Source organism: Anser anser (genome assembly GCF_964211835.1).
Source record: "Anser anser genome assembly, chromosome: 2".
NCBI classification, from domain to species: domain Eukaryota; kingdom Metazoa; phylum Chordata; class Aves; order Anseriformes; family Anatidae; genus Anser; species Anser anser.
Window position 1 is genome coordinate 381,980 of NC_139721.1, and position 24,322 is coordinate 406,301.

The 24,322-nt window shown below is 50.8% G+C and overlaps 1 protein-coding gene across 1 annotated transcript in view; it reads right to left on the reverse strand.

The window, feature by feature from the left end:
• Positions 1–2,544: 2,544 nt before the first annotated feature.
• NRBP2 (nuclear receptor binding protein 2) overlaps positions 2,545–24,322 on the reverse strand; it is a 33,452-nt gene continuing 11,674 nt past the window's right edge. The window contains exons 2-18 of the mRNA XM_083823315.1: positions 21,444–21,566; positions 21,162–21,263; positions 20,830–20,919; positions 20,220–20,260; positions 20,047–20,141; positions 19,722–19,745; positions 19,289–19,372; positions 18,560–18,615; positions 17,738–17,833; positions 15,758–15,890; positions 15,490–15,592; positions 15,293–15,343; positions 14,479–14,614; positions 7,240–7,293; positions 6,732–6,795; positions 5,755–5,810; positions 2,545–3,847 (exon numbers count right to left, since the gene is read on the reverse strand). Of these exons, the coding sequence (XP_083679441.1) occupies positions 3,779–3,847; positions 5,755–5,810; positions 6,732–6,795; positions 7,240–7,293; positions 14,479–14,614; positions 15,293–15,343; positions 15,490–15,592; positions 15,758–15,890; positions 17,738–17,833; positions 18,560–18,615; positions 19,289–19,372; positions 19,722–19,745; positions 20,047–20,141; positions 20,220–20,260; positions 20,830–20,919; positions 21,162–21,263; positions 21,444–21,566 (1,377 nt within the window). The 3' untranslated portion in view covers positions 2,545–3,778. The remainder of the gene's footprint in view (positions 3,848–5,754; positions 5,811–6,731; positions 6,796–7,239; positions 7,294–14,478; positions 14,615–15,292; positions 15,344–15,489; positions 15,593–15,757; positions 15,891–17,737; positions 17,834–18,559; positions 18,616–19,288; positions 19,373–19,721; positions 19,746–20,046; positions 20,142–20,219; positions 20,261–20,829; positions 20,920–21,161; positions 21,264–21,443; positions 21,567–24,322) is intronic.

Sequence of the window (24,322 nt, forward strand, 5' to 3'; positions counted from 1 at the left end):
CCGCACCAGCGATCGGCGTGCCGAGGGGCTGTTGGTGCCGCCGGCGGCGGGACTGGCGCTGCTCGGGACGAAGGCGGCGCCTGCACGCACCGGAGGCGCCAGGAGCCGAGTCCCGCCCGTCGCGAGAGGGCCCGCGTCGGTGCCGCGGGCCGCGGAGCTGCGAGCCCGGAGCGCCGGGTGTTGGGAGGTCGGCGTTAGCCGAACGCACAGACTGAGAGCTACCGAACTGCTGCAGTCCCGGTGCCTGAAGCTGTGCGCAGCCCTTCCCCTCTGCTCTGCTCCTCTCAGGTGGCTCCGGTCTCTTACATGCGAATTAAAATACACGGGCCAAGGCGAGGTCAAACGGCCGAGAGCAGATGATCTCTGTCACGGGACGGAAATGCCGCTGAAATAAAAAGGGCCCCGAAAAGACAGTGCCTCACGAGGAGGCTGTTCTTCAAAGGAAGAATCCCCTCAGCAAGGCACAGATGTGTTGTTACGCTCTGCACTTAATTATTTAAAGGGCCGTGAGAATGACCTGGCCTGCTGGCCGTGCTACAAACAAGATAGAAGGCTAGGGAAAAAGCTCTGAGAAGTTTACAGGTTCCAAAAGTCTTATCTGACTGATAAAAAGATTAAGAAAGCTAAAAACAATAAAGCTCACCAAAAGCCTCTGAAGGATGACTTAATATCTAAGTACTCTTAACGTGATAAATCTTGCACTGCAAAAGTTCCTTTATCTAGCAGATAAAGGTACAATGTCTGAATTTGAACATAAAAACGTGAACCACATTTCTAATCTGAATTTAAGTGACTGCCGTTAACCACTGGAAAACATTAATTATTGAGACACAGTGGATTCCTACATTATGCAATCTTTAAAGACTAGATATTCTACTAAAAGATGTGCAGTACCACAACTATAACAAGTATTACAACCGTAATGAGCTGATCAGACTTGACCAGCTGTGTCTGAGGCCACATCTCCTTTCTTGTCTGACTTGCAAATGTGAGGGCAGGATTTCCATTCTTGTGATGGTGCCAGTTTTGCAAAGAAGGCCATGCACATCGTGCTGGACACCAAGCTGACTGTGAGTCAGCAGTCACAGAATCACAGAATCATTAAAGTTGCAAAAGCCCTCCAGGATCATCTGGTCCAACTGTCTCCCTACCACCGATGTCACCCACTAAACCCTGTCCCTAAGCACCACGTCCAACCTTCCCTTGAACACCCCCCAGAGACAGTGACTCCACCACCTCCCTGGGCAGCCCGTCCCAATGCCTGACCGCTCTTTCTGAGAAGAAATGTCTCCTCATTTCCAACCTAAACCTCCCCTGGCACAACTTCAGGCCATTCCCTCTAGGCCTATCGCTGGTTACCTGTGAGAAGAGGCCGACCCCCAGCTCCCCACCCCTCCCTTTCAGGCAGTTGCAGAGAGCAATGAGGTCTCCCCTGAGCCTCCTCTTCTCCAGACCAAACACCCCCAGTTCCCTCAGTCGCTCCTCACAGGACTTGTGTTCTAGAATGTGCTCTTGCAACGTGTTCTTACAGCAGGGAAGGCCAATGGTATCCTGGGCTGCACCAGGGAAAGCCTTGCCAGGTGGCTGAGGGTAGAGCCTTCCTCTGCTCCGTGCTGGTGAGGCCACATCTGGAGTGCTGGACCCCATGCTGGGCTCCCAGTGACAAGAAAGAGATGGACTTACTGGAGTGAGTCTGGTGCAGGGTCACCAAGATGGTGAAGGGACTGAAGCATCTGTTGTAGGAGAGGCGGAGAGCAGGGGCTGCTCAGCCTGGAGAGGCTAGCAGTGGCTCATCAATGCGTACAAATGCCTGATTAGAGGCTGAAGAAGATGGAGCCGTGCCCTTCTCAGCAGATCCCAGTGTCAGGACAAGAGACAATGGGCCCAAACTGAAAAATGGGAAATTCCATTTGAACACAGGACACTTTTCTTCAGCAAGGCTGGCTGAACACTGGCACAGGTTGCTGAGAGAAGCTGTGGTGTCTCTACCCGTGGCGATACTCCAACCTGACTGGACATGGCCCTGGGTGACCCAGCTTGAGCAAGGAGCTTTGGGCTGGAAGACCGCTGAGGGCGGAATGGACCTCCTGGGATCTTGGGTGGTCCCTGCCAACCTCGACTCTTCTGTGATTCTATGTCTACAGCCCGTCATGCATTCAAAACATCCAACAACAGCTGGTTAACGAACTCATAACTGCTGAGTACATCATGGCCGGTAGGAGGGGGAACCATCACTCAAACTGAGTGGTAACAATGTTAAAAGAAACAATTAAACCGGGTGAAATGTGTTAAAGAAGAGCTAATGAGCTCATCAGGGAAATGAAGTAACTGGTATAGGAAGGAATTTCTCAGTTTGCAAAAGCAAGTGCAAGCTTGTTCTGGAGAAGGAGCAATTTTTGAATCATGCAGCTGAATGACGTTTCTCTACTGGATTCCTCCGCTACCCAATTTACCTGATTCTGTGGATAAGTCTGTTGAACACAAGGAACCTTTTTTACTCTTCTTAACTGTAAGAGTGACTAAGAAATTATTGAGTGTTTTGCTCAGTGGATCAGCTCCTCTGATGAGATAAGCTGCTTTCAATGGCTTTATTGATTTGTCAGTTTCTGTAAAGTTGGCACAGCGCAGCACAACTGGGAAAACAGCACAATTTGACAGCTCAGCGTAGCATCGTAGCATGGCAAACCCAGCCCAGTGTAATACAGTTGGTGGAACACTGCAAAGCGTAATGCAGGCACGGAGGACCTGGCACAGCACAGCACAGCACACCAGCACAGCACAGCGTGAGGCCGATGGCACCATACGGCACAACACGAACAGCATGGAGCAGCACTGCATAGCTCTTGCTACACAAATAATTCCTGTTTGCAATTTTCACCAATTGAGCCTGACATGCACTGCAGCTAAGATTGCCCCTTTCTCCACACTAATGACAGAAGTTACAAATACTCTAGGAGAAACAGGGGAGGAAGAGACATCAGGGGTTTCCCCCTTAAGATGTCATGAGATTTTGGAAGGCCTAAGACAAACAGGAGAATGACAAGGGTTTGTTCAGCACCAGTGGCGTTTCCACGTTTTTGACATATTAGGATCCAGCTGGTAGATTTGGATTTCTGGAATCTTCTCCTGCCATGTCAAGTCCAGCTCACAAAGTCCACTCTTCAGCTTATACCAAAGTGTGCAATTCTAACTACAAGGCATCACAGTGTTTTATCTGTGCTGGAGAAACCAAAACAGGAATAACTGGATATAAAGAACAGAATGTGGCAGATTGGAAACTGCACCAGAGCTTTCCAATCCTGCTCCTCTCCTCTCTTCTGCATGTATCACCAACTGGCAAAGAGGAAAAAAAATAGCTTTGGGACCTGCAGTGAGAAAAGCTTATAATTCCCAGAGGCAAATTTATCAGTTTGGGGAAGTCTTGCAGCAGCTTTGTACCTTCACAAATACCATCAGCAAGGGGTTGAAGAGGTGCTACCGCACTCCCCCACGCCTCACAACTCCCTCCGGCTTACTGCTGCGTGAGTGGGGGCCAGAGCGCATACTCGTGCACGGGCCGTCCCCTGTTTGCTGGTTACTCCTCCACTTGCTGTTGTCTTTCCATGCCACAGCTAAGGCATACACCTCTCATGGACTGCAAAGATTCAGTCTGGAGCGAGTGGTCTGGTCAGTCCCACTGGAGGAAGTTCGGTCAGAAGCCCTGCAGCCTTCCCGTCTGGTGTGCTGCCTGTCCCTGTGGCACAGGAGACCCTGCTGTCCCAGACTGCAGCAAAGTGACTCACAAGGGAGGAGACCGGTACTTGTGGAAGGCATTTTCCAGGAAGTTAGCCAGCTTTTCACAGTCATCCTAAAATAAAAGAAAAAGCAAGCCAACAGATTAATTTGGCTTGGTACCTTGGATATCTCCTTCCTTACATGATTGTGTATATTCCTTCCTTACGTGATTCCATCTCAGTCTCCAGATTTTATATCTGAGGTTTGATATGGGAAGAGAACAACTCACGAGCAGTTCTGGAACATACCACTACTAATTATTGCATTTACTGAATTACACCAAATGACCAATCAATCAAGAATGGAACCTTATTGTGTCAGGTGCTGTATAAAGGCAAAAGTCAATTCTTTGGAGTGTCCAATCTGAAGGAAAAAAACAGGTCCAGCTTTTTTTGTTTAGTTTAATTTCAACTTAACTAACTTACCACTGGATCTAAAATTATTTTCTATGGCTACCTGTTTTTATAGTATCCTTATTGCTAATTAAAGTAATTTTTAAAATGATATCACTTTTTGTTGGTTTGGCAACTATTTTGTACAGAAATCTTTTTTTCTAACACATTCAGGAGTAGTTGTTTTATAACACAATTAGAATGTTTATTCATTAAGAGTTACTGAAATACATTATGATATGTAAAGGATGCAAAACACCCACATCTTGTGTCATAAAGGGTTTTTGGAACTGCCAGAAACTAACTCAAAATACTTATTCAAAAAAAAAAAAAAGTGACTTGTTTTCTCATTGCTTAGAGGCACTCTCCTGTCCCTATTGTTGATAAATTACTACCTTTCTTTTAAGAAAAAATTTGTATTTTGAAGACAAGATTTGTAAGGCATAGATGGTATCTTTTGTTAGACAAACCACTCTTACAGCTGGAAAAGCAAATGAGCATTTGGGCACACAAGTCCTTCAGATTAGAAAAAAGCAGCATACTTCCAAGCTAAATACAAGCTCAGGACATTTGCTCAGTTTAACAAGATGTACATCAGTTACACCATCTGAGAGAAAAGGTAGTCACTACCTGTGAAGTTAAAAAGACGTTAGAGAGGGAAAGATGTTTTAAAAGGAGATTATCTCCTAGGAGAAAGAAAGAGAAAGGTAATTTGCAGTCTGGAACACAGACCAGTGAAGTATATTCTACAGTTCTAGAATGCCCCGAATGCCATGTATTTTCCAGAGCACAGGAGAAAGCGCCCCATTGTTTCAGTGCCAAGCTGCACAATCACCATGCTCAGATGAAGAAAGGAAGAAAGTCTAAATGTACTTTTTCTCAGGTGTACTCACATATATTTTTCATTCAGTGAAGCTGACCCCTTCCTTGTCTAATGTCAGCATCCAGAATGAGGAATTCTCCAAAACTTTGCCTACAGCCCCAGAATTCCTAACTTGTACAAAATAAAAATAGATATATTTTTAATTCTCTCCATGCTGTCTTTCCTTGAGGCTATTATGCTGTCGGAATGACAGGGCAGTTCTGCATTCTCACTTGGAACTGTCTGTAAACACCAAGGGAGAGCCTGGAAGTGCAATGTTGGGGTAGGTCACTTCTGGCAGGCAGAAATTTGCAAAGTGACGTAAGAGCAGCTGTCTGAGCAACACAGACTACTGGAGCAGTTTCTCTGGGAGATAGGAGGTGGCCTTGACTTCCTTTCCCGTCACTCTGGTTTTCACATTCAAAATCAGTGTAAGGTTGATGTAATTAGTGTTGTGACCCTGCCAACACAATACAGCTGTCCCTTCAAGCCCAACAGCACGGGCAAAGTATGGAGGGAAAAAAAAAAAAAAGTGTCACTCACTGCAAAGGGAATTAGCACAGCATGGAGCTGCAGGCTGGGCATTGTGACTGCTCCTGGCTGCCAGGCAGGGAATGGAGGAGCTCCTACTCCTCTGAAGCATGAGGTGCCACATGGATTTGGGGACTGCTGTTGCAGCACTGTGCACGCACAGCTGAGATGGCAAGGAATGGCAAGCAGGCTTACCTCGTGGATGAATCCGTAATGCACCAGCTCTGTGGCCAAGTCCTTGGAGTTATCAGCTGCAGAGAGGAGGAACAGTGAGAACATGAACGTTCATGCACCTCAGTTTCTCTTCTACTTGTAAAGCACACCTATTCTAACTCACAGCACACCCGCATTATGCTTCGTTATGCTTCAGGGGTATATGCAGTGTATTTCTGGCTGGCTAAGTAATTGCTAAGTAATCCTGGGGCAAATAAAGTACAGCAGTGAGCAAGGAATTAAAGCAGAACAAAGCACCAGTCAGGAACAAGCTCCAGCCCCAAAGCACACAAAGCACAATAGTATTGGCAATGTGTCACTTTGAGATTTTGTGCTTGTTTTGGCTGAGCATGAAAAGAAAGCAGGCCACTACCTGTAGGCAGAAAAACACAAGGAGCTGGTGAAGCAGCAACTCCCAAGCATTAGTTCCCAAGCTTTATGTTTTCGTTTTGTCTGTAAGGCAGTCAATGGATGCTAGCTGCATGGCTCCCATAGGACTTCTGCATGTTTTAGGAAGGAGCCGCTGTGTTGGACCTTCTCCAAGGAGAAGCACCCTTCCCCAGAGCCACAGGACTCCCTTAGAGGACAAGTCACCTTTTCCTTTGAAAGGTATTGCAGAGACTGCACCAGTGCTGGGGAATGAGGGTAGAATTCACTCATTCACTAGTATTTCCCTTGGAACTCCACGTCCCAAATTTCAGTCTTAAATGCATGCTCTTGATGGCCACTCACTGGACTGCCAAAGTTCACTACTTTAGAGTGCATGCTAGTACTACATGCCAGAGTGGATAAGAACAGGGGCCACATGGTTATTATGGTTTGTTCTGCTTTCCCAGTATGAGAAGGAAAGAAAAACTGACTTTAAGCACAATCTGTGTCTAACATACTCTGAGCCTAAACCTCACCAGGGCTACCAGGCAATAAATCTGCATTCATACACAAAAAACAAGTAAACCTACTGGGCAGCAAGTCGTAGCTCAACTGTCGATGCAATTTGTCCTCCAAAATCAGCAGAAGAGTGAGCTGCAGAAAGAAGAGAGTAATCTTTACAAACACCAGTTTCTCTGTAAGAGACAACAGTGCTGGCTCTTCCATCAGCACTAGAAGCTGTTGGCAGGGGTGAGCAGAGAGGGTGTTGGTAACTGCTAACATGCTGGATGTCTTTGAGTGTCTTACAGAAATGTTCTCTAAGCAGTCACAGATAAGCTGCAACTGTTAAGTTAGAAAGAAGCAGAGTTAAAAGACGTCCAGACAAAGATATCAAGGACTACTGTCCTGAAGCCGGGGGGCTCTGGTGGCTTCACTCTTCTTTGGGCTTCTTTTGTTGTAAAGAGACAAGAGTAGGTTCTTCAGGTACTGCAGCAAACTAGCTGAGACCAAACTTTGTCACAGTGGGATGCCAGAGTTGGGTACAGAGAGCAGGTCTTGCTCCAGTGCCTCGTGGAGTTGCTGGAGCTGAATACTTACATGCCACTGGGTCTTGTCTTCATTCAGCTCCATGTTACATTGCATTTGCACCACCTAGAAGAGGGCAAAGTAAACATCAGCCTGGACACAGCCCCTTTAGTTCCCCCAGGTCTGCTTTGCTCCTGATTTCCAAGCATGACTCTCAAAATCCTATTTAAAACCTGTAATTCCAACTGCCAGCCTGATCTTTCCCCCTGCCCACATTTCTAGGAATTGTCCAGGTGGAGCAGCTGAGGTATAATTTAGTCCAACACCCAGTTACAAACTGTCATCATCAGCTGGTGGAGAGGTGGGTAAGTGAGGAGTCCTGTGCAAGGTGTTGTTCTGGGATAGTTTTACAGCCAGGGTGAATTATCCTGCTTCATTTGTCAGGGGTAGGTTCCCCCAGAATCCTGCCAAAACTCGTGGTTACATTTTAGTACTGTACTTGTTCATGTCCTTGAGGGATGACCAATTCTTAAATCAGACAAAAGTGCAAAACTGAAATCCCAAGTATTATTGAAGTGAAATACAGGGTTTCTTTTGGAACCAGGACTGCATCACATCACAGAACATTCAAATGTGTTAGATAAATATGGATTTTTATTAGTATGTTTGAGTTCCTGTGAAGTAACAAGATGGGTCACACCAGAAGTCATGTTGTCTGGGTAAAAGAGAGACAGCATGCCATTGGCCAACCCAGAAGACAGGAAACCTAGTGAGGAATCAGCATCCATGTTCCAAGCAGATTCTAACAGGATTTCATATACAGTCCTTGATTTCAGGCCTATGCTCAGAGGAGAGTTATATGCTTATTCCTTTCTCTTGCCCAGTACCCCTATATTACAACTCCTTGCTATGACAAATATCTCCAGGCATTTAACACTCTTCTCAGTTGGAAAACTCGCTGTCCTCTGATCTTTATCATCTCCAGGCCATCTCTTTCTCTTCCAAGAACTGACCAACACAAGTGTATGCCCAAGGTGGGTGCCCTTTCCTTTACACTGAGTAATGCCAGCACACTGTCTGGCCATGCGCTCCTTTGTTTATGCACTGAATTACCTGGAACTGCCCAGCATCTTGCACATATCATCAAAGAGAAGGCTGATGATGTCTGAGTGCATCACTGCCACCTGTTCTCTATCTCTCTTTACCTGATACCCATGATAAAAGAATCATCCAGGTGGGAAGGGACATCAGGAGGTCTCTAGTCCAACCCCCTACTCAAAACAAGACAAACAGTGAATTCAGACCAGGCTGCCAAAAGCCCTGCCTGACTCAGTTTTGAAAACCTCCAAGGATGGAGATCCCATAACCTCTTTGTGCCCTGGTCCACTGTTTAACCATCCTCACCGTGAAAAAAATTTTCCTCGGATCCATCCAGAATGTACCCATTTCAATCTGTCTCTTCTCCCAGTGTGCACCTCTGTAAAGAGCCTGGCTCCTACACAAAGAGCATGGCTTCCTCCATCTCCTCAGAAATCCCCTCACGGGTATGGGCAGGTTGCCATTAGATGCTCCAAAGCCTTCCCTTTATGCAGAGCGAGCCCTGCTCCCGCAGCCTCTTCTCCCAGGACCAATGCTCCAGCCCTGCACTGCTTTACTGGCCCTCCATTGAACTTGTTCCAGTTTATCAACACCTTTCTTCAGTGTCCAGATGCAGAATAATGACAGCGTGCACTTTTCTTTGCCTAACAATCCCACAGACATCTCATCCTAAATAGTTCTATTCACAATCTGCAACACTCAGATAGTTCTTAACAGTCACAGAGAATGAAGAGTAGATGTCATTTTGGATGCTGAAGAAACCAGTGCTCTAGGGAAGCACTGGGGGATTTCACCCTGACCTCCTGACCCACCTGACCACAGCAAAAAAAACCCACATAGGCTAAAAGGAGTAGCTGTACACCACGCTAAAATGGACATTTCTATTTGTCACCATCTCCTGTAGCCTGTCTTTGCAGTTTTAATACAGCTCTAATATTTGGTTTTGGAGCACAGGTGCTGATTATCGTTAGAGAGGGCTGAGCTGTGAGTGTGTGCATGATCCGCACGTCATCAACATCCTCTTTTATCTCTTCTCACTCTTGCTTCTCTTTCTCACCTCTTCTGCTTCTTACATCTCTTCCCAGCTAAATCACACTACACAGATGAACTAGTAGTTTGTACACTCTCCTGTGAGAAGAAATACAGTACAACTGGTATAACCTAATCAAGGAGTATTTCCATAAAGGAATGATGAAATATCACACTGCAGTGCACTTAAGAAGCCTAAAAAGGCTAGAAACATTTTCACTTCAGTTTAAATTAACTGTTGTTAATGGTAACTCACAAGCACATGATCTTGAATGTGCTGCAGCACCTCCTGGATGGAGACAACTCCAAGGGCCTGCACCAGCAGCACAAGAACCTGTCATGTGGCATCAAGTTCACTCATTAATTTCAGCTGCTCTGGTCACGGTGCAGAGCAGAAGTCCTGTGCTCTACTTTCCACGTCTTTATTCCCTCCCTTGGGGCTGGCACAGCTGGGGCAGTAGGTACTTGGGTGGTAAGTTACCAGCTCACCCACGCTGCTGAAAATGAATTCTTCTTGGTAGAGCTTATCTCCAGCCAGATCGGCCAGCTGACCTCACCTATTGCAGGAGTGCATAAAGGGAAGTCGTCAGGGATGTGATAAGGACAGAGCTGTCCGATTCTTTGGCAGGGTTGTCACAGTTAAACTAGCTCTGAAATTCAGGATTAGTACTTTTAGAGCTACTGTCAGAGAGCTAAGGGTGATGCTAAGTGAATTTTGCTAGGAGAAAAAAATGTGAGTAAAAATGTGACTGAAATGCAAAACTATTTAAAAGCAAATTTTTCAGCAGGCCGAAAGTATGATCCCTAAGAAAGATGGAAGATAGGTAAAAGCCGGCCCTTGCCAGGGCCTCTGGCAAAGCAGGAGGTAAGTCAGACTCCGAAGAAGAAAGGCAGCCTGGTTGCCTGCACTCTGTACCGTCCAGCTGCCTTTCCCTGCTTTCTCCACGCACACGCATAGGCCCCAGGTTCTGATGTTCACTCCATAGAATCACAGAATCACAGAATCATCTAGGTTGGAAGAGACCTCCAAGATCACCTAGTCCAACCTCTGACCTAACACTAACCAGTCCTCCACTAAACCATATCCCTAAGCTCTACATCTAGACGTCTTTTAAAGACCTCCAGGGATGGTGACTCAGCCACTTCCCTGGGCAGCCCACCCCAATGCCTAACAACCCTTTCAGTAAAGAAGTTCTTCCTAATATCCAACCTAAACCTCCCCTGGTGCAACTTTAGCCCATTCCCCTCGTCCTGTCACCAGGCATGTGGGAGAACAGACCGACCCCCACCTCACTACAGCCTCCTTTAAGGTACCTGTGGAGTGTGATAAGGTCACCCCTAAGCCTCCTCTTCCCCAGGCTGAACAACCCCAGATCCCTCAGCCGCTCCTCATAAGACTTGTTCTCCAGACCCCTCACCAGCTTCGTTGCCCTTCTCTGGACTCGCTTGAGCACCTCCATGTCCTTCTTGTAGTGAGGGGCCCAAAGCTGAACACAGCACTCGAGGTGTGGCCTCACCAGAGCTGAGTACAGGGGAACAATCACCTCCCTAGACCTGCTGGCCACACTGTTTCTGATACAAGCCAGGATGCTGTTGGCCTTCTTGGCCACCTGGGCACACTGCTGGCTCATATTCAGCCGACTATCAATCAGTACTCCCAGGTCCTTCTCTGCCAGGCAGCTTTCCAGCCACTCATCTCCCAGCCTGTAGCGCTGCTTGGGGTTGTTCTGCCCCAGGTGCAGGACCCGGCACTTGGCCTTGTTGAACTTCATACAGTTGGCCTCAGCCCATCGGTTCAGCCTATCCAGATCCTCCAGATCCTCCTATCCAGATGACACTCAAGATAATCTGCTTCATGAGCTTCCCTGGCACTGAAGTCAGACTGACAGGCCTATAGTTTCCCGGGTCCACCCTCCGGACCCTCTTGTAGAGGGGCATCACGTTTGCTGACCAGCAGTTGACTGAGACCTCCCCTGATAGCCAGGACTGCTGACAAATGATGGAAAGCGGCTTGGTCAGCACTTCGACAGCTCTCTCAGTACCCTCGGGTGGATCCCATCTGGCCCCATTGACTTGTGTACATCCAAGTGCTGTAGCAGGCCGCCAACCATTTCCTCATGGATTATGAGGGCCACATTCTGCTCCCCATCCCCTTCCACCAGCTCAGGGGGCTGGGTACCCATAGAACAACTGGTCTTGCTGCTAAAGACTGAGGCAAAGAAGGCATTAAGCACCTCAGCCTTTTCCTCATCTCTTGTCACAAAGTTTCCCCCCCGTATCCAGTAAAGGATGGAGATTCTCCTTAGTCTTCCTTTTTGTGTTTATTTATTTTTAAAAACATTTTTTTTTATCTTTAACAGCAGTAGCCAGATTGAGCTCCAGATGAGCTTTGGCCTTTCTAATTTTGTCCCTGCGTAGCCTCGCAACATCCTTATAGTCCTCCTGAGTAACCCGCCCTCTTTTCCAAAGGTCATAAACCCTCTTTTTCTTCCCATGCAGTGCCGCAGCCCCTCCTGCACATTCCCCACCTCGACAACTGCACAAGGGGCTGCAGCAGTCATGGTGCAGGTCTGCCCATGGGGGCTTGCTGGGCATCCTGCTGCTGCCTCCCAGAACAGAGTCTGCACTGCAGCCATGCTTGTTTGGGACTTGCAGGTTTGCCCAGCTGCAAGTTTTCATGAAATGTGTGGAAACTTAGTGCCTTTGAGATCACTACTCCTTTGTCAATTTGAGCAAAAACTATGTGTTTTGTTTGTTTGTTTGTTTGTTTGTTTTTTTAAACAGTTGTTGAACACATTGGTCAGACAGATAACATACTTGCAGCACTTTCCTTGAGGCACTAGGTGAAAAAGCATGTAACATATAACAAGTATATAACAAATGCAAAGAGGGGAGAAGATAAATGCTTAGGTTTACATTTACATTTCTCTAACATATCCAACTGAGCACCACAGCACTCTCTCTAAAAATAAGCACTGAGCCCTATGAATAAAGCATAACTTAAGTGCACTGAAAGCTGATTCTCAGACTGCTATGAAGAAACCGCTGATGATATACTTTTTGAAGGAAGGCATTTCACAGAATCTTGCAGGAATGAGAATTAGGTTTAGTCCTCCATAGCACTTTTAGCATTAATTCAATGTAAGTACGAAATTCTATTTGTACCATCCATGGTAACACAAAGACAGTGCCATAGGTGATTGATGACAAATGACTTAAAAGTGTCAGTACAGGGAAATACCCTGTACAGGGAAATAACAGGTCCAAATTTTTTTATTTTATTTTTTTAAGAAACAGAGGTACATACAGACCGGTGAGCTCCTCTGCCTAATCTCAAAGATGGCTGGCAGTTCAGGAGACAGAAGTCATGATAAGAAGTGCCATGCTCAAGCTGTACCCTGATGACAGCAGCCAACAACCTTGTCTCCCCATGGACACAGCCAGCATACTGAGGGAAGGAATTATTCCCCTATGCTCAGCATTTGTTTAATTACACAGAATGACTCAGGTTGGAAGAGACCTTAAAGATCATCTAGTTCCAACCCCCCTGCCATAGGGGGTCTACATAAGGGTCTACATCCAGGGGTAGACTCAATTTTTAGCCTCCAATAGACAAATTACATTGATAAAGTGGAGCAAGTTCAATGGAGCGCCAGCAAAATGATGCTGGGCTGGAGCACTTACGCTGGGAGGAGAGGATGGGGAAGTTAGAAGGTTATGGAATCTCCATCCTCAGAGGTTTTTGGGACCCAGTTAGATTACTGATGTCCCTTCCCACATGAATAATTGCATGACAGAACAAGACTCAGCACTGGAAACCAAATCCAGGCTGGTCTCAATGGGAAATGAAGCGCACTCAGTTCCCTCGGTAGCAGTGATTAATCCCAGCAACCTGCTCCTCAGAGAAGTGGTGGATTTGTCATTTCAAAATGCTGTCAAATCCATGTTGCCCACCCTTCCTGCAAAAAACCATTAGACAAATAGATACAGAGTCATTGATTCAGAGACACTGTGTGAAATCCAAGAACCTGAGAGACAAAGATTATCTTGCAGATCCTAGTCCTGGCACCTGAAACTGATTCTAGTACATTAATAATAGAGTAAATCATGAAAGAAGCCTGCAAAAGTACGCCGCCACCACAGAATCCCCAAAAACAAGGGCTGAAAGGGATATCAGGATGGCATCCTGCCCCAAACCAGACCCACCCGTCCTTGGCCACATCCAAGACATTTCTGACCTGAGTTAGACTTCCACAAGTGGGGACTTTGCCCCTTCTCAACTGCCCATTCATTCTTACCGCCATCAGAAACCTCCTCCTAACATCCTTCCTGCAGTTTACACCTGCGATATTCTGTTCTGTCCCCCAGGTGAAGAACAGGTGCCTGTTCTCTTGCTGTGACAATCACTTGCGTACTTCAGCCCATCTCTAATCTGTCTTCTCTTCCTTAAGCCAAACAGTGCCAGTTCTTGGGCTTTTCTAACAAGGCAAGTTTTCCAGCTTTGTTCTTTACTGGATGCCTCCAATCAGCCCCATCTTCCCCAGAGCACACGGTCCCATGCTGCAGCGTTGACGTGCTCTGTTCAGCAAGGGATTACATCACGGTTTTGGAAGGCCTCACTGCTGCATAAAGCACCCTGGTGTTGTGTTGGGCCTCCCTTGCCCTCCACCCTTCCACTCCCATCCAAGATCCATATACCCACTTGCAACAACCTTGCTGCCTGTGACTTCAGTGTCAGGTCGAGCAATCTTGTCTGCAGTGACAGGCAGAACAGGCCCTGATCTCAGATGGCATCTAGGTTGCTCTCAGATACTGTTAGTACCAAATTTGATACTGATGATCAATTGATCAAATGAGGAGGAGGTTTCAAACCTGAACCCCGGCAACAAGGCACAGGAGATGCTGTGCCACCAAGCTGCCTGCAGATGTGTGAGGAAGGAAGGCAGAGCCAAAGAATCAGAAGCGATGGGGCTGCTCCAGAAGGTCTCAGGTGAAATGGACATCACCAGCTCCAGCCAAAAGGAGCGTCGCAGCCCTGGGGCAGCCAAGGCACCAAGAACAGCTCTCACCCGAGCTAGAGTTCAGTGCATGGCTAACAGGAGAGATCCTGCAGTAAGGTGTCAGGAATGGAGACTTTCTGCTTATTCCTAGTGGAGAACTGTCACCACCTGGATCTGACCTTACCTTCCTGGTCTCCACATCGAAGGGCTCTGGGGTGGGGGTCTTGGCTTTCTGAGTGTCCTCCTGGGGCTGGGATAGTGCGCGTGGGAGGGCATGGGGTCTGGAAACAGCGAAGTTCATCAGAGGATAAATCCCATTCCTGGTGCAGACACAGAGAGAGGACAAACAACTGAGCCCTGTCCTCTTACAGCCCTGGTGAAGGTCTGCATGGAGGTTCACGGAGCAGAGCAGGGGGGTCCGAACCCGTGGAGCAGCAGCACTGGCAGGCAGGTAGCACAGTGAGGAGATGGCAGACCATTGAGCTCACCTCACCTGGCACTGCAACCCAGCTCTGCTCACCCACACACGGGGAGTAACAGAGGGGCTCCAAGGAATGACCAAGCACTCTCCTAAAAATGGGACGCTCCACATGTGCTGCAGCACAGGCCCCTGGCCCTGCCTCCCTGTTGTCCAGGGAGTGGAAGGCAGAGAGACAGCATGGATGGAAGCTGGGTGTACACATTACAGGTCAGCCAGCACCACTTTCATGTCTGCAGTCAGGGCTATTTGTCTTTCTGGAGCCACAGCAGTGCCAGGCAATGCTTCCAGATATTGCAGCTTGATTATCTGTGCTTTCAAAGATTTAACGTGGTCCCCTGTGTGGCTCGCCCAGATCAACTGCCACCCTCTCAAACTGCACCCTAGAGTTAGTGGGGGTTAGGGGACAAGCAATTCAGATGTAGGTGCTCTTCTGGAGAGAAGGAAGACTTCTCAACAGGAGCACAGGCCCAAAGAATGGGGTGAGTAATGGGATCCTGGGGACATGCCCACAACCTACCTGACATCTTCTAAGAATTTGTCAAGTTCAAGGAAGGAAACCTCTGAGTACCTGGGAGAGAAGCAGAACAGGAAGATTACTGGGGGAAGCAGGAGAGAAGAGCAGCAGTCTACGCCACCATGCCGGGATCATCACACTGGATAAAAATCCTGGGCTCAAACCTTTGTCTGCTCCAAAATCACCCTGCTAATCCTCACCTCCACTGTGCTCCAGGCCGACCCTCTCGCCGGATCTCTGCCATCACCATGTTCAGGTCCAGTTCCTTTATCTTCTCCTCCACCACATTCTCCGGCATCAGATCTAGGGCAAAGCCAGAAAAGGGCATCAGCTGGGAGGTCCTGCACAGGTGGGTCCTGCAGCACAGTGCCCAGGGAAGGTCTGTGGGTCACTGCCTTTTTCCTCAGGCTCTGTTGGGGCTGGAATACAAGCTCAAATGGGGCAGGCTGACCTCTCACAGTTACTCACACTGGTTGTTGATGAAGCAATGTGCTGCCAGCAGCTTAAGGGAATGGACCTCAAAAAGCACGCGGTGGAAGAGCAGGTTGTTAGCCGTCGGTCGCTTGTCTGGGTTGAGGGTCAAGCATGACAGAATGAACTCCTGAGGGTCAAATAAAAGGCATAAACTGGAGACAAAGCAGGATATGGTCCTGCTTCATCTGCATCACTGCCAGCCCTGGCTGCCTCTCATGGGAAGCAGATGTGAGCAGCTGCTTCCCACAGCACAGCACCGATACTGAGGGTGCTGCAGGTGGGCAGCATTCTGCTGGGTATCCGCCAACAGTCCAGCTGCAGAACTCTGCTCCTGACTTGCTTCCATCCAGCTAGGAGTATGCAGTGCAAGCCCAGGTGTAAGGAGAAAAGGCAGGGGTGTATCCTGGCAGCCAGTCAGGGTCAGCTCTGAGAGCAGCAGCCCTCCAAAGAGATGCTGGTGGGTCTGGAGAAAGGGCAGATGGAGCCAGCTGGAGGAATTCCTGACAGCAGCAGGGGAGGAGGGAGGCATCTGCCCGTTTCTGCTTCCTGATGGTAGAAAAGCAAGATCTTCAGCTTTGCATGACACATGCTTCTTCTGCGTGCTCCACTCTAGGGCCTGTCCCCTTCAAATGCCCCTTGCTGTTTCTGTACGGGTATCTGGCTAGGGCTGCTCAGAACAGACACAAAGACGAAAAGAGGACCAGAGCAGAGATGTCTGTGTGGGTGCCCACACAGCCTACCCCTCATGGCCACCTGCAGTGAGCAGTGACACTGTCCCTGGTGCTAATTGCTCAGCAAAAGAAACTCTCAGGGACGCTGTGCTAACAAGGGGACTGCCGTGTAAAGGGGGACAAGGTTTATTATGGGATGTCTGGGGGAATTCTGGGATCAAACGAGATAATGTGGGGCATGTACAAACTTATGGGATGTTTCAGGGATGGGCCAAAGGAGGAGGAAGGGGGGGGTTGTGTGGATCAGGGAGGAACGTGGAGGGGATGCATGCTGCAGGTCAGTGCACTTTTCTGGCTGAGCCCTGCACCTGGTCTCTTCAATCTGTCCTGTTTTCTTATTAAGCTCTGTTCCTAAGTATCACAGAATCACAGAACGATAGAATGGCTTGGGTTGGAAGGGACTTCAAAGATCATCTCGTTCCAACCCCCCTGCCATAGGCAGGGACACCATCAGGTTGCACAGGACCTCGTCTAACCTGGTCTTAAACACCTCCAGGGATGGGGCATCATCCACAACCTCTCTGGGCAACCTGTTCCAGTGCCTCGCCACCCTCTGAGTGAAGAATTTCCTCCTAATCTCTAATGTATGGCATAAGTATGCATGGCATGAGTTTGCATGACATCCTCTAGTGAACGTCAAGCCAGGCTAGCTGGTAAGTAAAATGAATGCTTGGGGTGGGGAATAAGAGACCAGAGAGACCTCAGGGCTTACTTGGCAACCTGTAGGACAGGGCTGACACCCCAGTGACCTGCGAAAGGGATCGCCCTCAGCGTAGGTCCTTAGAAGCAGAATGCAGCTATTCACACTGTCTGTATCTATGTGGGTGCCATGAATGCGGTGCTCCCTGGCCTCTACTGAACTGTTTTCAGTTGGCCACATCTGTACCGCATGCGTGTGTGCGGTCACATGCGTGTACATGGGCGCCTATTGGGAATTTACACAGCATCACTACTTGGCAGGACTGGGAAACGGGTGGGGACCATCCTCCCATCCTGACCTGCCCAGGGGGAGGAATCCCTGTGCCCTTCAGCCCACCAGACTGGCTTCCCTCTGGTTTCCAAGAGGTTACTGTCTCTGTGCCCCTTTCCGAGTGCCAGTGTCACCTGGAGTGCACAGGAGCACCAGGCTGCTTCCGTCCTTCAGATGCCAGCCAAGGGGAGGTGTCCGAGGAGGGGGGAGTTGCCCCCAGGAGGGATGCCTGAGCCTCACTGGTGGGTCAGGCTGCAGATCGGCTGCACTCACCCGCATGTTGGGATCGTCCAGAGAATGTCGTGCCCGCACGATTGCCTCCTCCGAGACTCGTGTGTCCCCGTTGGTCTGGATCTCCAACACTGCCATCTGGGGAAGGAGGAGAGCAGCTGTGCCTGCAGGCAGCCGAGCCCTGGCTCTGTCCTTGAGGGCTTCCCAAGGCACACCCCCTGCCAGGGTGGCAGCGGTGGAGCACCTCAGCAGGGCACACGGCCCAGCCAGGCCTGCCTCAGGCCCTGGCACACCTCTGCCCACAAGGTCCGGATCTCCAGGGGCTTCCCAGGGCTCCCTGGCAGCTCTGCCCTTGGGGCCTATTTCTCTCCACCCCAGCACTCCGGGCTGCCCACACACGGAGCAGATGCAGGGGGCTGCTCTCTGGGCACTGTGCAGAGGGGTGGACAGCACAGAGAGCACCAACAGCCCCACAGTCTGCCTGGACAAGCTACGCAGGGCAGCGCATGTGTCCCGGGAGCAGCACAGCCCGTCGCTGCCCTCCACAATGACCCTTCCCGGGGCTGCCACAGCCTGCAGAGAGACCGTCAGAGGCGGCCGAGGAGCACCAGCTGGGCACAGGAGGGGGAGGTGAAGCTCTCTGCTGTGCCCAGGGCTGGGCCATGGCAGCAGTGGCTGTTTTGCTGCACCCATAAGCGATGTCTCCATCACGGCAAGGGACCCCCAGCTCACAGAAAGGCTTGGAGAAAGGCAGGGAGACCTCTCGGGGAGCTCCCAAGGCCAGCCAGCAGGCTCCACAAGGGCAAACCTGTCAAGCAGGAGTCCCTGCAGATTCCCAGGCTCTGCAGCAGCCCTACTCCGTACCTCCAGTGCACACATCCCAAAGGAGAAGATGTCCACAGCAGTCCCATCAGCCTTTTCTGCAAAACCAAGCCAAAAGCACATCACACCAGAGGCAGAGGCCATCACCCACTCACGTTGGGAACAATGTGCCCAATGCTTCATCCCTACAGACACCTCCCCACACACTGCTCTCTCTCCCTGCCCAGCCAGCCTCACTCTGCCCGCGCCTCTGCTCATGCCTGCTTCTCCTACCCCTGGCATGCTTTTTCTCCCAGATGCCCTGCTTTCCCATTTACTCCCCTCGAATTTGCCCCAGAATATTCACGATGGGGATCACACTGATTTTGCACATGGCACAAAGACTCCTTACTCCTTCCTTTTTCCCTGGTCCCTGTAACATTTTACACACTTTTGAGTGTTGCTGAGCCATAACCTTTTCAGAGAGCAATCTGTGGTCATACCGAGACCTTGTTCCTAACCAGTAATAGCTAATGCACAGTCCATTACCGTGTAGGCACAACTGTTTTTCCCACATGCACAGCTCTGCACTAATCAACACTAAATTCTACCTACAATGTTATCACACAGTCACAAGATCTTCTGTGACTCATGGCTGAGAGCTTTAGTTATGAATGCACTGAATAGCTCCGTATTGTAGCAAACCCGCTGTGCCCACGCTGTGCACAGGACCCCTCCAACCCCCTGGGCCTCGCTCTGCCTGCACGCCCTGGCGGACAGAGTCCCACTCACGGCCATACTCCGGGGGAAAGAAATGCAAATTGCGCAGCTCTTCCCTCTCAATCCTGATGGGGCTTCGCAGGTCGTCTGGAAGGGCTGCATGGGGAACAAGAAATGCTCTGAGACATGGCTCCTCCGAGTTGGCTCCCCAGGAGCACCTGGAGCACAGGTGGGAGCTCCAGGGCAGTAGGGATTTCAGTGTGTGCCCCTGCCCACAAAGAGACCAAGCAGACCACGTGGGGGGGCACTCAGTTTCCCTGCTTGCAGGACCCCTGCTCCTGCAATGGGAGTAACAATTCCCGTCCTGCCCGTACAGCCCAGGACCACCCCTTGGTGCTATAGATCCTCACTGCCAAGAGGTGCCCAGGGCCCACTGGGGAGCAAAGTCCACCCAATGATGGGTGATGGGATGGATGGGCTGGAGAGGTGGCAGAGGGACACTCACCATTTGCAAACACCCTGTGCCAAACTGCCGGTCAGTGCCGATCCCAAAGAAGGTAAGTAAGAAGGCGTGGAGCAGAGGACACAAACAGAAGAGAAGGTAATGCTACACTTTGCACAGATGATGCACATGTCGGTGATGCTCAGGTGATCCCCCAAGGGACCCTGCAGCTCTCACCTCTTCCCCAGCCAGCACCCCCTCATCACAGCATCCTGCACAGCTCCTCTGCCTCCCTGGCTCTGAGTCTCCCTTGCCTGGCACCTCCCTCCTGCTGATCCTTCTCATAAGCACTCAGAGCCACAGGGCTGCAAGAGCAGCAGCATCCTACCTGAACCAATCTTTATGAGCCCGTTGTGCTGGATGAAGATAGTGTCACTGGTGAGATTGCCGTGGATGATGGGAGGCTCACAGGAGTGCAGGAAGCTGGGGACGTACACAGTCGCCCTGAGTGTGCTGCCGGTGCCCAGCCAGAAGGAGGATGGCCAGTGGCAGCAAGCTTACCTGAGAGCAGACAGGATCTGAGTGCACCAGCGCTTCCAGGCCTAGAGCAGAGACCAGAGCTCTCCATCAGACGGGGCACACATCAGAGCCCGGCAGCAGATAAGGTCAGCCCTATCACCCAGAAACTGGGTAAATCAGCCCTCCACTAGCCCTGTAGGGACTGTCACTCAAATATGACCCACACAGTGTCCCAGCCGCAACAGTCTCCTTTCCAATCCCTGTTCAAAAAACACCATCAGAGCTGAGAACATTGGTGCCACAAACCTTATCAGCAGACAGAGCTCTCCAGGGCACCAAAACCCTGGTGGGAGCATGGAAGGGCACATCACAAGAGGGGGCAAAAGCTAGGTATGGTTATGGGGACCATGCACATGGTTTGCATCAACAGTAAGTTCCAGTTCTGTGAGTACATAACTGCACTGGTGTGGTAGTGAGCTCAAATTGCAGGCGAGGGCTTTGAGGTTCAGCATGGGGCCCCCAGAACTCTCATCTGGGTGACTCAGGGAGTGACCACATGCACTCGCTCTGCACTGTAAGAGACCCTCTCCCAGCAGGCACAGAGCCTCCCAATTCACCTGGGACGCTTCCTATGTGCTCTCAGGGAACCTACCCTGGCATTCATGGCCTTGTGGTTTTTCTTGGTTTTCTTCAGGAACTGTTTCAGGCTCCCTGAGGACACATATTCTGTGATGAAGATGACCTGAGAGAGGACAGAGGTATCAGCTTTCCAGCCTCCCTGCACTGCCAGCACTGAGTGCAGCCCATGGGCAGCACCAGCACACAGCCTGAGTGGGGCTCTGCATAAAGCTGAGAGCAGGCTTCTGGCCACGGTGTCCCAGAGAAGGAAGGGGAGTCCAGGGGGTGGGGTAAGCGGAGCTGGGATCCCACCCTCATCCCTCCAGCCTGGCACCCCCAGACACCCCCTCTCCGAGTCCTCCTTACCCGTGCCTTCGAGTCCTTCACATCCAGCCAGTATTTGTGAAGCTTCACAATGTTGGGGTGATCCACAAGCACCAGCTGCTCAAACATGGTCTTGATCTTCTCCTATGGGCAAAGAGGGGACAGATGAGGTGGCAGCTCCTGGGACTCAGCAGGATACCTCAGAGAGCAAGGGAAGCTGGGACTGTGAAGCAGGCTGGGCCCAGGTCACAGGAAAGCTGGTTTTGGGGTACAGAGGAAACATGGGGCTGGGGGCACGCTCTCCAACGGGGAGGGATGGCTCACCTCATGTGCTTTAAAGGCCTTCTTGTCAGTGAAAAGCAGCTCATTCCACACCACCTCCACACCCTCCTCTGTGTCCATGGCAAGGAAGGTGCTCTGGATGCCCGGCATGTTTCCCTGATTCACCTGCAAGGCACAGGAATGCGTGAGACTGCTGAGGAGCATGCCCTGCCCCCAGCCCCCAGCCCCACTGGCAGCCCTGTGCAGAGAAACATGATGCTTGGACCTGGATGGGCTTCAGCATCCTGCTCCTGAACAGGATCCTTGCCCATAGGAGGCTCTGCCCAGGACACAGGGAGCGGAGCAAACCCCCAGCCTGCTGCCTGCCCTGCCTGGCCCTCAGGACCTGCCTGCCTGGGAGCTTGGGTCCTGCAGCAGCCGGTACTGCTCCTCCAGGACACAAGTGTGCAAGACAGAGCCAGCGATTCAGAGCAGCTCCAAGGCCAGCCCCTCTCCCCTCTTCCAGCCCAGAGAGAAGCTGGCCACAGCAGCCACCTGCCAGCACCACTCTTGCACACAGACCCCACATGGACTCCACATCCCAGCAGACGTCGGGGAGCAACCCACGTTTGCAGCTGATGACCGCAGAAACTCACAATGGATGGGGCAAACTGGAAGGTGCAGACAAACCAAAGCTGTGACATCATCTCTTTTAACGTCTTGAGGTGACTGGGGTCACTTCTCCATGCCCCAGGGTCTGTCCGATGAGTTTCCATCCCCAAAGGTCACAGAGCTGCATCCCTGGGCCCTGCAGAGAGCAGCTCTGCCATCATCACCTTTGTGAGCCACATCCAGCATGGACGCAGCTACGGCAGCACTGCCCCTGTGCCAGGTCACTGCTGAACTTGCCTCGAGATCAGCACCAGACTGCCCATCCTCAGGACAGTGGGAGCCCACAGAAAACCTGTTCAGAAGGCACCCAGTTCTGATAAGGGCTCAATAGCATGGAGACACCCCCACCAAGGACCGGGGTCCTGCCTGCCAGGAAAGGCGCCTACTGTATCCTGAACTGCTGGCTGCGCTGGCTGCACACGGTCACTGTCCTTGCTCTTCCCCCATCAGCATCACTGCACAGGAACTCACCTGCAGCCCCTGATCTTCCTTCTCTTCTCCTGTGGGTTGGGGTCACCCTGCCAGCCCCTGCAGCTTGGGCAGAGGCAGCACTGCCCGCTCCCGTTGGCACGTGGCAGGGGCGGCGCAGAGCTGCCGCAGCCAGATGAAAAGCAGGATTGTTCTGCTGCTGCCAGGGGCCGGCACGCAGCATCCCACTACCGGGGCTTGGACTGCTACAGCACAGGGCAGCTGTGGGTGCAGGCACGGAAGGGTCACACAGCACCCCCAGCTCATTAGCAGGGAACAGACGGCCAGCTTGTGGCCCAGTTCCTGCTGCGGAGGCACAAAGCACCTCTATTATTTGTTCTCTCTGCTCACAGGCTCCACGTGCTTCGCACAAAGCCCAGCACAGCCAGTGATGGGGCCAGCTGGCCTTGCCGGCTTCAGCCGTTCCCACAAGTCCCCACGGCCTGCCTGGGCTCCAGTACGATCAGCCAGCACCGAGCCAAGGCAGGTCTCAACGGAGGCTCTGCCGAGATGGAGGGCAGCTGGGGGCAAGCACCCAAGAACCATGAGGGGGCCATTGGTCTGAGTACTCCATGAAGCTGCTTTTCTGCCTCTCTCAAAAAATGCCACTCAAAAATCCTCTCATGATCTTGACAAAAAGCCTGTCCTGAACCCAACAAGTGGTCACGAGGCCTCAAGCAAAACGTCAGGTGGGGAGCATGGCCCTGACAGCCTCTCCATCACCATGAGAACATGTAGGAGCTGCACAGCACTGTGTTGAGGTTACTGATGTCTGGCTCGAAGGCACGGCTAGGGCTGAAAAGCTCTGGTGTCACCTCCACCCACCTCTCTGTGTTGCAATGAGGGACCCAGCCTGCAGGACCCCAGACCCGCACACCAACTGCTCCCACCCTTGATGAAGTGGGTGCTGATGGGTGCCTCCCGCCCCTGGGCAACACCAAGAACTTGACGTGAGCTCTCAGCACAGGGATGTGAACACACTCAGTCTTGTGCTGAATGGCAACAAAACCCACACTGAACAGCTGTCTTGTGCGCTGAGCTCTCAGACTGCATAAATAAATAAATGCTGCATATAAACATACAGGTGACTGAGGGCAAAAGGAGTTGGCTGCAGGTCACTGTCATTATCTGATACCATGCCTTTCAGGGGCACTGTGGACACCACGTGGATTTGGACTAACAGGCAAAAACTCTAAAGCCAGACTGGGAAAATTCCCTGTTCAGACTGCTTCCAGAAAGCCCTTGGCAGGAGCTGAGGCCAGCCTGAAGAGATCACTGGGGACGAGTAAGTGAAAGTTTACAAAAGATCAGATTGCGTCTTACAATATATCACTCCCTTTTGTGCTTTTCATGTTATGGAGACTGAAACAGTCAACAGAAGAAGGCTTAGTGACATAGTGTTGGGGTCTCGGGAGAGCAGTGGTTAAACAAGGAAAGCCAGAAAAGCAATAGGCAGGAGAGGCCTGTTTTGGAGAACAGAAGAAGGACATGATATGTTGTTACTCTTCTTGGGTGGCTGTAGCAGATGGAGAAGACGTGGACACAGCACCTGGAGGAGAGGGGACTGCTCATCTCCTGTTTCCTTCCAGACACCCATACTTGTTGGCCCTATCCCTCAGCAGAAACATCACCCTGTCCTCCATCCACCCTTCATGCCATCTAGATCAGCACTCCCTGACCACTGTGGGAGGCGGAGGACAGCATGGTCCTGGAGCCCTCTTCTGCTGGTGGCCACATTCACAGGACCTTGGCACGAGAGCAGAATTGTGGCAGGTTGGCAGCTTCTAGCCGAGAGAAGGGGT